This window comes from Borostomias antarcticus, assembly GCF_949987555.1.
Source record: "Borostomias antarcticus genome assembly, chromosome: 6".
NCBI lineage: Eukaryota > Metazoa > Chordata > Actinopteri > Stomiiformes > Stomiidae > Borostomias > Borostomias antarcticus.
Window position 1 is genome coordinate 23,706,152 of NC_140239.1, and position 16,178 is coordinate 23,722,329.

A 16,178-nucleotide genomic window follows, 5' to 3' on the forward strand; every position below is an offset into this window, starting at 1 on the left:
TCTTGTTTCCCGTACCCCTACTTCCTACCCTGACTCATGTCACTCGACTATGCCGATCCTCAGTCACTCCCTCTCCTTCCTTCCCTTTCTGATTCGCCGGCCACTTGTTTGAGAATTATTATATAGTGAAAGACGGAGAGTGTGATGGTGAGATGTCGTGGCTGGCGGTTTTATTTTGATATTTTTGAGACCTGTTCTCCGAGTGCTAATGAGAAATGGAAAATTTGAATATCTTTCTGTATCTTAAAAGAAAATTTATTTAACCATATATTGTTTTGATTTACTTACACACTAGCATAGAGCTGCATATTTAGTTAAATGTATAAAAAGGAACATAATTCAGTTTTTATTTCTCTTTATTTTATTAAGTTTCATTTTTGCTGAGGAAGAATAAACTGAATTGGAGGGTATGGTCTGTGTGAGTTTCCTGACTGAGATTGAATTATGATCATTCAAAACATTTGCATTGCTCCCTACAGAGGCTGTTCCAGGCACCATATGAAGATATTTATTTTTTTCCAAAAGTTATTACAATGGAGGTATAGGTTAGTACATATTACACACTCAATATTTCGGTGGATGAGAATTCAGCAGAGGCATAATAGTAATGGCATTTCCCATCACTATGAAGGAAAAATTAGACATTATAATGCTCCTGTTGAATCCGATTCATTGACTTTATTTGAAATAAACCATCATACAAGAAGAAGCATGTCAAAGAGAAATCAGAGTCCACCAACAAGTACATCAGAACTTATTACAGCAATGGTCAATAATGGCAGTAAAACAAGATGGAGGATCTCCACTTTGTGGTCTGGGTCACATCCCGATCTGGGAAGCCACCTGCAGTCTATAAGAAGAAAGAAGAGCCTGGAGTGTCCAGTCTGACTGTCTGTTTAAACACGGGGTGGGTAGAGAAGAGTGGCCAGAACTGAATCCATCTCAATCTTTGTTCTTTATTCTCAGATCAAGAAACAATACATGCCATGTGTGCTGACTGTATGGGATAATGCTTCATTGAACATGTATCTAAAATCTATAGCATCAATCAAGCAAATAGTTTATAGATTTCTTAATGTGAAAGGTATACATTTAATGGAAAGAAAAAGATATTAAAAATGATATACAAAAAAATATTTTCTTTTTCAAACTAGGAGGGAACACCCCAGCCCATTCTCATTCAACTGAGAGCTGTTTAAATTGACAGGGCTGTAACACTATGACATAACGAGAGCGCACCTGTCCATGAAGCTCTCTGAAACTTGAACTCAGTCCCTGACTGCTTTACTCCCACATACCAACGAAGACGTTGCACCCAAAGCATGTGTGCTGCATGCAAGTGGTAGATCTACTGTGCACGTCTATAACATGTAGCCTGTGAGCATTGTTTTGAGTGAACATCTGTGAACATCAGACTAAATGAGGTGCTCGTTAATCTCGGCGCTATTGAACACTTGTTGGTGTGAAGCTGCTGCCGTAGGTGGTAGCCAATGGGAGAGCAGTTTAGGGGACACAGAGGGTTGCCAGGTGTGCTGGCAGGGGGTCTCAGGAGTTATCTGAGGGTACATGTTCCTCGAAGCCCTCGCTCTCCCTCACCAGCGCCCTCTCCAGGATGACACGGCCCTCCTTGTAGCGCTGGCTGTCCTCGGTGGCAAACTCGTAGATCCAGCCCAGCTTGCTGTTGCAGTTCTTGCAGCTGACGTCGCGCACCATGTGTCTGCCTGTCAGCATCACTCTGTCCTGCACCTCGCTGTACTGCAAATTGACCACCTGGAGGAGGACAACAGATGTTATGACCCCAGGAACAGCCTGCAACAAGTAGACTACTATATTCTGGACCTAAGGTAAGGCTGAGGACAGTTTTCCATTTCGTTGGACAAAAGTGCCATTCTATTCTATTCTTAAGAACAAACTAAAGTGGTGTTCAATCTATATTCAAGAAGTATATGGCCTGAACTGCTGCGCTCACCTTGTTGAAAAGGAAGGCTCGGCCCGTGGCGCCAGTGAAGCGTGTAGAGATGAGCTCGGAGCGGTTGGTCAGGATGGTGTCACAGTTGGCACAGGAGAAGAGGCGGGTCCCGCCGATGTGGTCCAGGAATATCCGTCCCATTGTGCTGCCTTCAGCCCTAGATTGACCTTCAGGAAAGACAGAAATCCCATTAAACACACACACACACACACAGTTCAGTAATCTGGAAAGAGAGAGGACAGGGAACGTCTCATGTGAACGGTGAAACATCTGATATTAACAAAGATGGTGCTGTTATGGTGGCGGATTATCTCTTTGTGCTGAGTATGACTACAGTAGCCTACGTGACGTGTCTCTTCTATAAAAAGGCACACTAGTGTCATTAGGACGAAGCAGGGAAGGATTGCTCACATTGATTACTCAACAGATATCTACGTAGTCTTATACGTAGGCTACATATCTGTACATATCGCAAGAATATCAAGATAGTTCAAAGTGAGTAGTCTATCCAACAAAACACATAATTGAATCCTAACGAACTCGAACCTATGTTACACAGCTAGTCCATCTCAGAGAATATTTAACTTCTAGTCTGCCTGCAATTAAATAAACATTTCAGTAGCCTACTTATGAGCCGTTCGGGTTTGATCGATCTTCTTTACAGGTTTGATGAGGGTCAACACGTTTAATGAACTCTGAACAACCGTTTTTCCAATGTCGTGTCTGCTGCTATGTTGTTCACCACAGCTGTTCCGCAGACTGTATCAACATCCGGTTAACCTCGCCCCGCCCCCACTACTAGGGAATTTGAAATACCACAAGAGGGCAGTAAATAGTAAAGGCTAGTTCCCATAAACGCAGAGGCCGTAGGATTAGGTTTCGGTTGGGGGGTTAGGTAAGGGGGATAGGATTTCTGTCTGTAGACACGTAGGGTAGACTTGTTGGTCATCCGAAACAAACTCAAGAACGGATTTGAGAGAGAGAGAGAGAGAGAGAGAGAGAGAGAAAGAGAGAGAGAGAGAGAGAGAGAGAGATAGAGAGAGTCCTTGCACTGTCTTCTTTGCTCTGTCCCGTCTTGTCCCTGCAGCCATGTCCATTTATCTCCATGATATGTGCCTGGAAGCAAATTCCATGTTGAAAAACTACAATGGCTGATTCTGATTCTGAAGAAAGTGACTGGAAAGTCATGATGGGCATAGCCTATTATATAATACTAGTTCTGATACCCGTTGGAGCACTATGGACACCAACTAAATACGTCTGCTATCACTCTAGCTTAGCCCATCCAATTAATTTATCTGCTAGTCTTGATACCTGTTGGAGCAATCAGTAATTGTCCATTTCGTCCATTATATGCCCGTCTTCCCCCAGAACATAGCGTACATGCTGTTTGGCAAGTCCCTTCTGAATAATAGCTTGATTTGGCTATTGTTTGCAAGCTAGCTAGCTACTATTGGGTGGACAATAGAACAGACTAATGTTGGGAGCTGAGCAACAACAAAATAAAATTATATAGTAGGCTGGCGTGAGGTAATAGTTTATTCATAGTTTGTATCAGAGCAGCCGCACTAATTTTGGGCAAGCTGCAGCTCCTTGCAGCTGATGAGCAGGCAAAAATAATAATAATTCTAGAGTAGGCTACACTGCTAGAACGCTGGGGGTGGAGTTCTATTCAGAGCACTCTTTCTATTGGCTGGTGGCTCAGATCAGTATTCTATGTTAAAATGAGCCAAAACATAAATTAATTTTAAAAAATCCAGCCCTGTCACAATCCGTCCGGGACCCCTGTGGATACCCGTGCCATGGCTGTCAGGCCGAAGGTGTCCAAGGAAAGTTTGGATAGAAGGACGGACGGACAGGCCATCGGACAGGCCGAGAGTAGCTCATTCATTCATTAGATAATTGATTGGGACAGGCAAACCTGTAAAATTCACTTGGAATCATGGATTACTTGCAACTGGCATTGCAGCACAAACTGTCCTATGTAGCCAGAGATAAGCAATACCAAAAGAAGATAGAGCACCGTAGAACACCGTCAGAGTGTGTGTCCTTGAGAGGAAGATAAGACTCGTGTAGATAATCCCTGTTATCAGGATTGTTGATTGTGATCTCTGATCCTTCAACTCTGCCTAACCCTGTCAGTTATTGCAACCAACCTCATTGGACTCATCACACCAGAATTTGTAGGCTTAATTATTTCCTGTAAGATATGCCATACACATGACAATATGATATCAAATTATATAACTGAGGGAATTTTGATTATGATGATTATTATCTCCAGTAAAATAAAATATGATAAACTTTAGTAATCCCTGGGGAGGATTTGGATATTACCGCAACAAGGAAGAACAGAAAAGGTAAGATAATATATACAGGTTCATCTCAGAACATTAGAATATTGTGGAAAGTTCATTATTTTCCAGAATTTAATTCAAAAAGTGAAACTTTCATATAATACAAAACATTCATACAATAACAGCAACGTGAAGCATGTAGGAAGTATAAGGCTGTACTGTAAATAACTGTAAGAAACTTGCCAATGTAAAGTGACATGGGGTGGGGGTCCTAGAAGAGGGCTGCATGGTTGTCTACTGTACACAGGCTACTGTGTTTTTTGTCTGTACTGTAGTTACCCTTTAAGTTCATCCTCACTCACCTTACCCTCTGGCAATCCCTAAACCCGGTAATCTCTGATATCTGATCTGATAATGAATATAAAGGATGAAACCTTGTATCATCCCACTGACCTACAGTATTTTGCAGCAGCAGGATATCACTTGATGATTAGGATCTGCTCTAAAGACACCCTATAAAGAAATTAAACGTAGCTTGTTTCACAATCAGTTTCTTCTAATCGGTATAACCACAATAGGGAAATGCACTTTAATTGCACAAGCACAAAATACAGTTATTCAATACGCACCATTACTTTTTTGTAAATGATCATGGAGTTATTGAACAAATTACTTTTAGTATAAAAAGTAGTAGTGAAGTGTCATAAAGGTCATTTTAAACTATTGAAACCAGGCATTTTCAACTATACTCCCTGTTATTTCTCTGTCACTCTTTTTACTGGGGAGACCCAGCTGTTCTCAAGAAAGGAGCTTTAAAGTTAAAATAATAAATTGACATAACAACTCTCTCTCACCACTGATGGTACTGTATCTCAAGGATAAAAATAAAATCTTTGTAATTGTAAAATGCTGTAATCATGAAGCTGCATCTCTTGAGCAAGAGGTCAGCCCCACCCCTTCTTCACATGAATGATGTGTCTGGTTTACCTGGAGCAGGTATATCTGTCAATTGCGCCGCAAGCAGAATGGACAGTAGCGGAGTGTGGGATTGTGAGCAGTACATTTTGACAGTTTAGACAGACAGGAAGACAGACAGACAGACAGACAGGAAGGACAGACAGGAAGGACAGACAGGAAGGACAGGTGGCTCACAAGGACCGTCTCTGACACATTCAGGCGAAGGATGCTTCCACTAATAGCTATAATGCTGCTGGGGCTCTCAGTGACACCAGGTACTCTATCTGTGCACTTGCATGTTCTAGCCATTCTAACCATTTTAAGTGTGCAGGTGCATGTGTCAAGTTGTATTCATGTGGTGAATCTGCCTGCAATCAACATTAATTCATGTTGCATCAGGCTTTTGTTTATTTGTATGCATTTTGTACATAAACACAAATATGGTTGGGGTTTTGGGTTTGATTCACATACTGTAGCTATTGTTTTCCAATAATGATACAGCTTCAGAGTCCAGGGATGACATTCACAGTAACCACACTACTGTATGTGTCTTAGGAAATGAAAAGTATTCTCTGTGAAACAGAGTCGTGCTGGTAAATTTGAATGATTCCCTCTCTTCTAACACGATGTTAGCCTACTTAATTATTATCTCTCGGTGTACAGCTATTTTTTCCACACAGAAATGGACTGAAATTAGATTTTTCTTTTTTTTCTGTCATTGTTCCCCAGCCTCTGCACTACCTTGTCCCCAAACCTCCCCCTCCCAGCCCCCTCCCTCCTCAGGTGAGTCATTAGTGATATACAGTAGCCTAGTTATTAATAGCCTGACAGGGTGAGAGTGATTGTGCTTTACTGTGATAAGGGGAATAGTCTTGTATGGCCTTGAACCCTGTTGCTTCTTTATGTTGTCCTAAAGGCTTGTCCTATAGGTTGTAGTCTTACTTGTGACCTCCTAGAGAAAGATCAGTCTATGACTGTATTAGAAATCGGTTGATTCTTTGATCTTAAATATGTTACTGACTTGAGTTGACCATCCAAAACAGGATTATGTGATCTTTTCCCCACTTTTTTCTCCGTGCAGCTGACAGTGTTAGACCCTCAGATGTGGCCATGCTTGCAGCCATTGGACTCCCCAAAACACACAGGTGAGCTACTCTGGTGCATACTGGTAGGCCAGAGGGCTAACCAAGACCCAGGATGTTCTGGGATGATTATAACAGAATTAGAGATGAAAGGCCAGTTATATTTGTTCTCGTTTCTGTCTGCAGCAGTGAGCTGTCAAGAGTGATATCAAGGTTTCATGGTAAGCCTTCATTAAAACGTCTGTTACCTTTTATATTTCCAGAGCCAATTTGGAAAGTGTCCCTCAATGTTATCATTGACCTGTGACCTTCAGCACCAAACCACTGTCTAAGTCCAATCAAATAAAATCTCTATAAAATGCATGATTGGATGGTAAAGTCTTGTCAGTCGACTGATTCACTAGCCTAGAAACCCATCCCTAAATCGCTCCACCCACTATCATTGTTCATTGGGATGAACGAAATCTCTAAGATGACCTGGCCTTCAGTTCAAAGTATGTAAGACCTAAGGCATGGAGTGTGATTTTACTGCAATTAATATCAGTGATGGTAATTGAATTGAATGTGGATTTAACTTGCCATTACACTACTGTGTAATAACTTTACTGCTCTGATAATGATAATTATCCCTGATAGGCACCAGACAGCAAGTTTGAATCCAGAGTGGATTACGATAGAACATTTAAACAAGATAAAGAACATAATCAATATATGAGCCTGAACAAACTAAAGAGACAACAGTGACAAAGAGAATGTTGACTCAGCAGTCTCAACTTAGTGACTGATTAATCACATGCTGATTACATTGATTTACCTTGTTCTTTTTCTCTAACTTGCTAGTAACCAAGCTCCTCCCTCTCCTCCCATCCACCCCTCTCTCTATCCCAGAACTGATGAACCTGTTCAACCCTGCAATCATCAGTCCTAGTCCTGATCCGATGAACCCATATACCCATGACCTCTCACAGCGCAGGTTAGTCCGAACAATCCTCAGAAAGAATGCAATGTCCTTCAAAAAGTCACCAATTTATAGTAGTGTGTCTGTGTGTATATAATTCTCAGGCCAGGTCGCTCTCTTTTGCAGGAGTCTAGTGGAGCAAGCAAAGGAGTTGTCTCTCTCCCTTCAGAGTAGCCAGGTATTTAAGAGACTACAATATGCTTTCTCATCAGCCAACCTGGACCAAGTCTAATAGGAATAGGTTGTGGCATCATGCCTTTCAGGAATACTAACCCGTGATTGTGACTCATGCTCCCTCTGACAGGCCGTAGATGCAGACAGGGACTGGAAGCTGGTGCTGCTGTTTGTCCAGGTGGACGAGCTCTGCGCCTGTCATGACCAGGTCAGCAGTCAAACGTTCTTAACTAACCAGTTAGTTAAGTAAGTTCAGCACTCTAGTTCTGTTCCTTTGAGTGAGATTGTGCTTGTGTGTCGGCAGGTCAGCTCAACCATGAAAGCCGCTGTGGAACAGGTGGATCTCGCCCTGCAGGTGCTCCATTCACAGGTATGTCTTCACAGGGATGGAGACATCCTTAAAGGGGCACAGTCACACTTGTTTCAGTTGATATTATTTGGAATAAAGGCTTCAATTCTGCGTGTTCGCCTTTTTAAAATCACCGTCAAATCAAATCCACATAACATAAACTGAAACAAGCGTGACTGTGTTATTGACATCTTATTAACTCTGTTTTCAATGTATTTGCAGTTGAAGCGGAGCATTGTCAGTGTTGCAGTATGGGATGGCGAATATGATACTGGTCTAGCCTACCAGAACTGGTGAGTTTTTTCAAGCCTTTTTCAAGCCTCTGAATTTCAAAGCATTCATTTAGGCTGGTGGTCATTGAAGTTGGTTTGATTTTCCATTGACAGGATGTGCCCATGTATGGAGGGAAACATTGGAGGAGAGCAGAAACTGCTGAGGGCCACGCTCACTCATGTTCTGCAGGTGCACTAACTCGTATTCCCCCTCACCACCTATTTAGTACTTATGTGGAGAAAATTGTTCCTCAAACATACTTTCGTTGTGCCCAACAGGAGTCTCTAGATCACCACCTGATGGAGAAACATTGGTACAGTGACAGACGTGACTTCACTGTCCTCCTACAGGACACCCCCTTCATCAAAGACCCCGCCTCTGTCTCTGTGAGTGAAAAGCAACTAATGCCTCCCCCACCCCGCCCCCGAACCATCAGCACACTAAGTAACATCCTCGCCTCATTGTATGCTTCATGTTTAGCATTGCTATACCACAAATGTGCTTCTATGTTCTTCCTATAGAGTGGGAGGGTTCCTTCTGCAACACAAGAATCACTGCACACAGACAAAATGATGGTGCAGATGTGGGCAAACCTGGTGAGTCAAACAGCTAGCGACAGGGCCTGTGCAACACAATCCAACACACGGCCATTGTCTTCCCTGCCATAACAAACAAGCAAATAATGGAATCCCTTGTCTTTCAGCTGCAGCCTGCTAACAGCCAGCGGACCACGGCGGACAATGACATGATCATCTCTGTACCATGCCCCACAGAGGTAGGAGAGGGTGGAACACGTATGCACCAACACAGTCTGCACAAAGTCTGCATAGTTATCAGCTATGAGCAAGTGGTTTGTCCCTGTTCATAAGAACCCTTAAGAGAAACAGTGTGGTACAATATAGAGATAATGAGATAAAACTCTCTCTCTCTCTCTCTCTTTCTCTCCCTCTCCTTCTCTCTCTCTCTCTCTCTCTCTCTTTCTTCAGATCCTGCCCTTCCTGAGGACAGAAATGAACTCTCCATCAGCGCACCGCCACAGTGAGCCCACCCTTCTCAACCCAGTGAGTGCTCTTCATGTTGACCAAGGGTGGTGCTCTGTCTTATGGAGATCTTTACACTATACATGGTACTGATTATGGATGTGCTCTGCACGTCTTGTCTTCAGATCATGAGCACTGAGCTGCCCTGCGAGGATCTCAGCCCCTCCAACTCCCCGCCAAGCTCGGGTAAGAAGAATCTACAGTAGCCGCTACTTTCGGATTGAACCGATACGCTGCTGCAATCTGTTATCGCGGCATATCTACAGCATGGTGTAAGGTTCGAATTTCACCTGGAGGTTTGCTAATGATTGGTGTGTGTCGTTCTCATGTCCTGCCCTGTCCTCCGTCCTTCCCTAGTTCACGCCCTCCGGCCCGGTGACATCAAGGTGGTGGCTGCAGTGGGAGACTCTCTGACAGTGAGTCGGGTTGTTCTGGGGATCCTGTTTCCTGGATTAGTCTTTTACCTGTATGTATGAGGGAGTGTCCTGTCTACCTAGCTGCTGCTGCTGCTGTCTGTCACTCACCCTATGAATATCTGTGTATCTGACCAACAGGCAGGCAACGGTATTGATGCCAACCCTAACAACTTACTGGATGTCTTGCGGCAGTACAGAGGGCTATCCTGGAGGTGGGTGTTATAAGGATGTAGCTGCTTTACAGCCATCCAGAGGCCTGTGTCTGTGTCTGTCCACCTGTCTCTCGGTTGTTTGGATAGACTGACTTGTGTATTCCCCTTTGGGTTATTTTTTCCAGTATCGGTGGAGATGAGAACCTCACCACCGTCACCACTTTTCCCAGTAAGCCTCTTTCCCTGTCATCTTACTGTAGTTCACACAATCAGCTGAGCCTGCTAGCTTTAGGACAGTGGGCAATGTCTTCCATGAATCATGTCTCACACATGAATCACTTCTAGGAATGATCTGTGGACTGGAAGTGTCCCCCCAGGTTTATGTGAGTGTCCTCTCTCTCTGTTGTTATACAGACATCCTGAAGCATTTCAACCCCCTCCTGACTGGCTACTCTACTGGCATAGGCAAGCAGGACACCCCCCAGGCCTTCCTCAACCAAGCTGTGGCAGGATCCACAGCCAAGTGAGTCACCCCACATCTGCCGAACAAACACGCTGTACCCGCATGACTGTACTGTAATGTTCGGGATGATGTTCGGATCCTAATACATTGTGTGTGTGTGTGTGTGTGTGTGTGTGTGTGTGTGTGTGTGTGTGTGTGTGTGTGTGTGTGCGGGTGTGTGTGTGTGCGCGCGTGTGTATTTCATGTGTTTCAGGAACATGCCAAAGCAAGTACAAACCCTTGTAGCCAAGATGAAAAGTGACCCGGTAAGACTATCGAGATTTGTTTTCTTTTTATCCTAACAGTAAATGATCCTCGTTCACGGCCATGCATGTTCTCATGATATCTCCTCTCCTGCAGCGCATCAACTTTCAATCTGACTGGAAGATGATCACCATGTTTGTTGGAGGCAATGACTTGTGTGAACACTGCTCCAACTCAGTGAGTACTAATACTTATGCCAGTACAAACCATGACCTTAACCCAATAAATAGCGAACTCTGTTATCCCTGGTTATATGTTTTTTGCTATCTTTTTCCTAAAACCCCCTCTCTCCCTCATTTTCACTCACAGCTGTTTTACTCTATTGATAACTATGTGCGGCACATTCGCGAGGCACTGGACTACCTTCACAAACAGGTAGGAAAAAGGCAGGATTTTAGCTCCCTATTTTTCACATTTTCTTTCAGCCAGGATGAAATGTAACATCATTTATTTTGTGTGCTCTATTGTCTGAATCTCCTTTGCTTCTGCTTATGATTGATTGATTGATTGATTGATTGATTGATTGATTGATTGATTGATTGAGTTGTGTCATGCACTCAAGCACATGCGGGCACTTGTGTCCACATGGGCTTATAAGACACTGTGCATACATTATTGCATTGTGTGTACAAGATCTCTCCATCTCTTGTTCCCTTTCTATCTCTCTCTCTCTCCTTCTCTCTCTCTATCTCTCCGTCTCTCCTTTTCTCCCTTTCTCCCTCTCTCTCTCTCTCTCTCCCTCCTTTTCACTCTGTCTCAGGTACCACGGGCCATTGTCAACCTAGTGGAGCCGCTCCACATCATCCCCCTGAGGAAAATGCACTTGGACCCTTCCCTCAAGTGCCCCACCTGGCTGGTCAAGTATGTGTCTACCCACAATCTGTCTGTTATCCTCCCCTGCCTGCAACTACTGTGTTATCCAGGTTACTGTGTATTCAAATGGATGAACTGAAAGTCTAGTCTACATGGACAATGTGTCATTATTACTCTCCCACAGTATTCTGTGTCCCTGTGTTATCATGCCGAAGGAAAACTCTGTAGCTCTTCAACATCTGGAGGATCTAAACCGAGGTTATCAGGTATGACAGACACTAACTGGGCAGGGGCACATCTCTTTGGAAGACCACTGGCGTTGATTCTATTCTATGGACTGATACACTTTAAACCGTTACTTCCTTGTGATTTTATGATTTCAGCTTTCACTGATGGAGCTTGTGGAGTCAGGACGGTATGACACGCACACAAACTTCACCGTGATCGTTCAGCCATTCTTCAGAGAAGTGATCGTCCCCCTGCTGGAGGTAGGAGACACTGCATTCTCACTCATCTTAACGGCATTATCTAGGTCAATTACATTACATTACATAACATTACAGTCATTTAGCTGAAGCTTTTATCCAAAGCGACTTACAATAATTGCATTTAACGTAGGAAAAGCCACTGTACTACTACTTCCCAGAACTCACAGTGCATCTCCTTTCTTAAACAAGTGACTAGGAGCATAATAAGGCAAAGTGTAAGAATAGCAAACTAAAAATACAATAGGTGCTTAAGAGGCAGGATCGTGGTAGTTCTTCAATATCCATTGCATTGAGACACTCACACACACTATATTTCGTCATCTCTGTGCTCCAGGATGGCCGTCCAGATCGCTCCTTCTTCAGCCCTGACTGCTTCCATCTCAGTCAGAAGGCTCAGAGTCTAATGGCCCGCTCTCTCTGGAACAACATGGTCAGACACGACAGCACAGTAGATTACATTACACATAGAGATTCATATTTTTGAGGAGTCATGATTATACAACCATAAGTCAATGGATCCATTTGCTCTTGTCTTCCCATAGTTGGAGCCTCTAGGTAACAAGACTGACAAAGAGGATTTCAACAACTTGACGTCTGTGAAATGCCCTTCTAAGGTATTGTCAACATGTATTTTATGTTGACCTCTGAATGTGAGGAAAAACAGTGGGTTAAGATTGCATAACTGTTTTCCTCTCAGAGCTCGCCATTTGTGCGGACCTATCAAAACAGCAATTACACCTATCGGGGCCCCACCCTACCGCCTCCACCAGTCACGGTAGGCACCTTATATAAATCTCTAAAGGTTTTGGGAGAATGTGTCTGTTTAGATGTTAATGTGGCCAACCTGTTGATTAGTGAGTCAGTGATGTGGAAAGGATGATGGCATTAAACATGAAACACACTAGAAGATAATAGATGTCTGTGTGTCTGTTCTCCCCTAGAACTGGGGAAGTGACTTCTCCTGTCCGTCCCTGGCACCTTCCACCACAGTGCCTACCTCAGGTGAGACTGAGATCTGGAAGCTGCACCACTGCAGTATCGCTGACAGCAGGCTGTGGGGTTGCTGGTGTGCCTGTATGCTCTCCTATCTGTTCTTCTCTTCCCAGTTCACAGGCTGCGTCCAGCAGACATCAAAGTGGTGGCAGCGCTGGGTGACTCAATTACTGTAAGAGAGTGTGTGTGTATGTGTGTGTTGTGTGTTGTGTGTGTGTGTGTGTGTGTGTGTGTGTGTGTGTGTGTGTGTGTGCGTGCATGTGTGAATGCTTGTATGTATGTATATATTTTATGTATGCATGTATGTATATCTTTTAAAGAAACACATTTATTTGAAGAGGAATCTGCAGAAAGCAACATCACTGATCTATGAACTCTCTAATCAAGACTCAAGACTCAAGACTCAAGATCTGTTTATTGCCTGTTGGTTTATATAATCAGTTGTTATCAGCCACTAGTTTGGCAATCGCAACAAACCTTTGAAGTTCAATGTTTTTTTATGCAGTTTACAGTAATATCTGTCTTGCTTGCATCATTATTGTCCTCTCTGCTCACTGTGAATGGTATGATAGTATGGTGTCTGTTCCTATGTGAATATATGGGACTGAAGCCTGGTTGTCCTCTTTTCACAGGCTGGGGTTGGAGCCAAGTCTAAGAACATCTTTGAGCTCAACAGAGAGTATAAAGGAGTATCATGGAGGTACGGTAGGCCTACTGTTCATAACACATGCACAGGTTTGGACCACTCTACAGTTAGACCTTAATCAGTGGCACATGGTGCATACTGTGCTCTTAATCAACCAAATGATCTTGTGTCCGTATGATTGCAGTATTGGAGGGGATCAGAGCTTGGAGACGGTCACCACACTACCAAGTGAGTTTCAGAATGTACATACAGTAATGACCACTAGATGTATAAAAGTTTAAAACAATGCCTGTGGGTGATACAGATGGTCCCATTTAATATGGACTAGCTGATTCCATGTGTCCCTCCCTCGCTCTCATATCAAGATATCCTGAGGAAGTTCAACCCCTCAGTCAAGGGCTTCTCCAAGGGCCAAGGCTCGTTTCAGAAGGGCTTCAACATGGCCGTGGCTGGTGCCAAGACTTCGTAAGTACAGCGAGGTTCACGAGTCGTCCAGTAATTTCTCACTCCTCATCTCCTGTCTTGTATTCTAATGCTAACACTCTCATGTCTCTGCTGCTCCTCAGTGCCATCCCAGCTCAGGTCCAAGCTCTCATCAAGGCCATGAAAGATAACAAGGTAAGAGGCCATCATTACTGACTCTTCTCAGTGAATAGCTTGCAAGCATTAGGCTATGATCATCTAACAGTGTCTTCTTCCTTCCTTATTGTCCTTAAAGAATGTGGATTTCGAAAAGGATTGGAAGCTTGTGACCATATTTGTTGGGGGCAATGATCTTTGTCATTATTGCATAGACCAGGTATGCATTCTCTCCATACACTATACACACAATTACATGCAGCGCCAGTAGTGTTGTGAGAGGCACATCTTGGATATATAGTAATGTGTTGTTTGTTCTGTACCTTCCACAGAACAACCTTACACCCCAGAACTACAGCCATCATCTGATGTTGAGTCTGGACATGTTGTACAAAGAGGTTAGTAATGATGAGCATTGCTATGTGAGTGTAGATTTTCAAGTTGTGCCTTTCTATTGAGGATTGGTTTTCAATTAGGTATTTGTAAAATAAACTGTCAACGTGTCACTGACAGAATATGTCATCTCTCCCCGGTCATTATTTCTCTCTAGGTGCCGAGGGTAATGGTCAATGTTATTGAGATAGTACAGATTGATCCGCTCAGGACAATCAAGAAGAAGGACACATTTTGCTCTCTACTCCAAAGGTTTGTACTGCTTTTCTGAATCTGACCCTTTAGCTGTGTCAATTTTTACAAATGTACCTCTAAAGAGGAGAGATTCACTGCATTTTTCCCCAAAGAGAAAAGATCCACTGCATCACAATCATGCGTATAGTACGGTACACAATGTGTTTGAACAAGGTTAAAGAATGTTCACGTGTCTGCGTTTCACAGAAATAAGTGTCCCTGCCTTATAAACCCTGACGACAACTCTCCAGAGCTCCAGGAGATTAAATGGATCAACAAGGAATACCAGGTTGGAACAGCCAGAAATATGGAAAAAGTCCATTAGAACAATTGGAATGTATTACTCCAATATGGCATCTTTGCCAATGCACAGACTTAGATTAATTGTGGTATGTGGGTAAATAGAGTTTAACGGGAATGTAACTTTCTATGTTTTTATTCTCTGCTCTGTTTGGCTCTGAACAGATTGAGACTGAAATCCTGATCTCTGGGGATCGCTATGATGGACGGGAAGATTTCACTGTTGTCCTCCAACCCTACTTACGCAACTCATTTGTCCCTTACGTTGGGGTTAGTGAAATGTATAATTTACACACCTATTTATTGTACATGCACGCACGCACACACACACACACACACACACACACACACACACACACACACACACACACACACACACACACAAACACACACACACTTACCTTGACCTTGTGTTTTCACAGGTGGGAGAGGCCGACCTGAGTTTCTTCTCTGTGGACTGTTTCCACATCAGTGAACGAGCCCACTCTGAGATGGCCATCTCTCTCTGGAACAACATGGTGAGCAGGCGCAGTCAAAGAACTAACTGAAATTACTCAACACATGAGCTACGTCAGAGTGTTTCTAGGTTCATATGTTGGTTTGTAAAGCAACAGTGTTGCTGTTTTCACAGTTGGAGCCAGTGGGCAGGAAGCAGGTGTACAACAACTTCACCTATGATCGCTCCAAGATCCATTGCCCCTCTGAGGTATGTATATCCACATATATCCACTTGACTAGACTGTGCAATAACCTTCTTCACTATTTATTATATTGACCACTGAATGTATTTTATCGACCTATACTGTGTTTTATGTCATTATACTGTGTTTTATGTCATTATACTGTGTTTTATGTCATATACTGTGTTTTATGTCAGACTGTGTTTATGTCCACCTATCATACATGTAATGTTTATAGAGGCTTTATGAACGTTTAATGAAACCTTAATCAGCTGCACTTCATCTAAAGTGGAACCCATGGTCTCCTGTAAGTTGATTTGCCTGTTTGTAACTACATGTGTTCAATCCTTTAGGCTCATCCATTTATCTTCACCAAGGTCAACAGCCTCCCAAACCCACCTGTACCCTCTACCACCACCAACCCCAACCCAGTCCCCACATTCCCTGTACCGAAGTGCCCTTCCTCTATACCAGTGTGGGTGCCCGTGGCTCTTGGCATCATTGGTTTACTTATTGGTTGGGGGGTCACCTGGCTCCTTCTCTCCTGTAGAGAGCGCCAGAATCAGAAGAAAAAGGAGGATACAGTTGTAGAGATGAAAGGAACTGTTTTTTAATGATA

At 43.3% G+C, this 16,178-nt stretch overlaps 2 protein-coding genes across 2 annotated transcripts; one reads left to right on the top strand and one right to left on the bottom strand.

The window, feature by feature from the left end:
• Positions 1–738: 738 nt before the first annotated feature.
• ypel5 (yippee-like 5) lies at positions 739–2,712 on the bottom strand. The gene is made up of 3 exons (XM_084440405.1): positions 2,597–2,712; positions 1,970–2,136; positions 739–1,770 (listed from the first exon to the last, which is right to left on the bottom strand). Exons 2-3 carry the CDS (start codon positions 2,108–2,110, stop codon positions 1,546–1,548), a joined length of 366 nt encoding a protein of 121 aa, XP_084296531.1. The 5' UTR covers positions 2,111–2,136; positions 2,597–2,712; the 3' UTR covers positions 739–1,545.
• A 1,059-nt stretch (positions 2,713–3,771) lies between these two features.
• On the top strand, positions 3,772–16,173 carry LOC311310568 (phospholipase B1, membrane-associated-like; the record flags this gene model as incomplete). The annotated part of the gene is made up of 42 exons (XM_084440078.1): positions 3,772–3,847; positions 5,953–6,006; positions 6,305–6,368; positions 6,492–6,526; positions 7,194–7,278; positions 7,390–7,441; positions 7,568–7,645; positions 7,742–7,807; positions 8,009–8,079; positions 8,173–8,248; positions 8,338–8,445; positions 8,581–8,655; positions 8,763–8,834; positions 9,046–9,120; positions 9,225–9,285; positions 9,457–9,515; positions 9,654–9,727; positions 9,853–9,896; positions 10,082–10,190; positions 10,384–10,435; positions 10,530–10,610; positions 10,743–10,808; positions 11,194–11,294; positions 11,431–11,512; positions 11,630–11,734; positions 12,069–12,164; positions 12,277–12,348; positions 12,432–12,509; positions 12,676–12,736; positions 12,841–12,899; positions 13,360–13,427; positions 13,558–13,601; positions 13,739–13,838; positions 13,940–13,991; positions 14,092–14,172; positions 14,285–14,350; positions 14,503–14,597; positions 14,787–14,868; positions 15,045–15,149; positions 15,302–15,397; positions 15,511–15,585; positions 15,913–16,173. The coding sequence occupies 42 exons, from the start codon at positions 3,772–3,774 to the stop codon at positions 16,171–16,173; spliced, it is 3,312 nt and encodes a 1,103-aa protein (XP_084296204.1).
• Between the last annotated feature and the right edge of the window lie 5 nt (positions 16,174–16,178).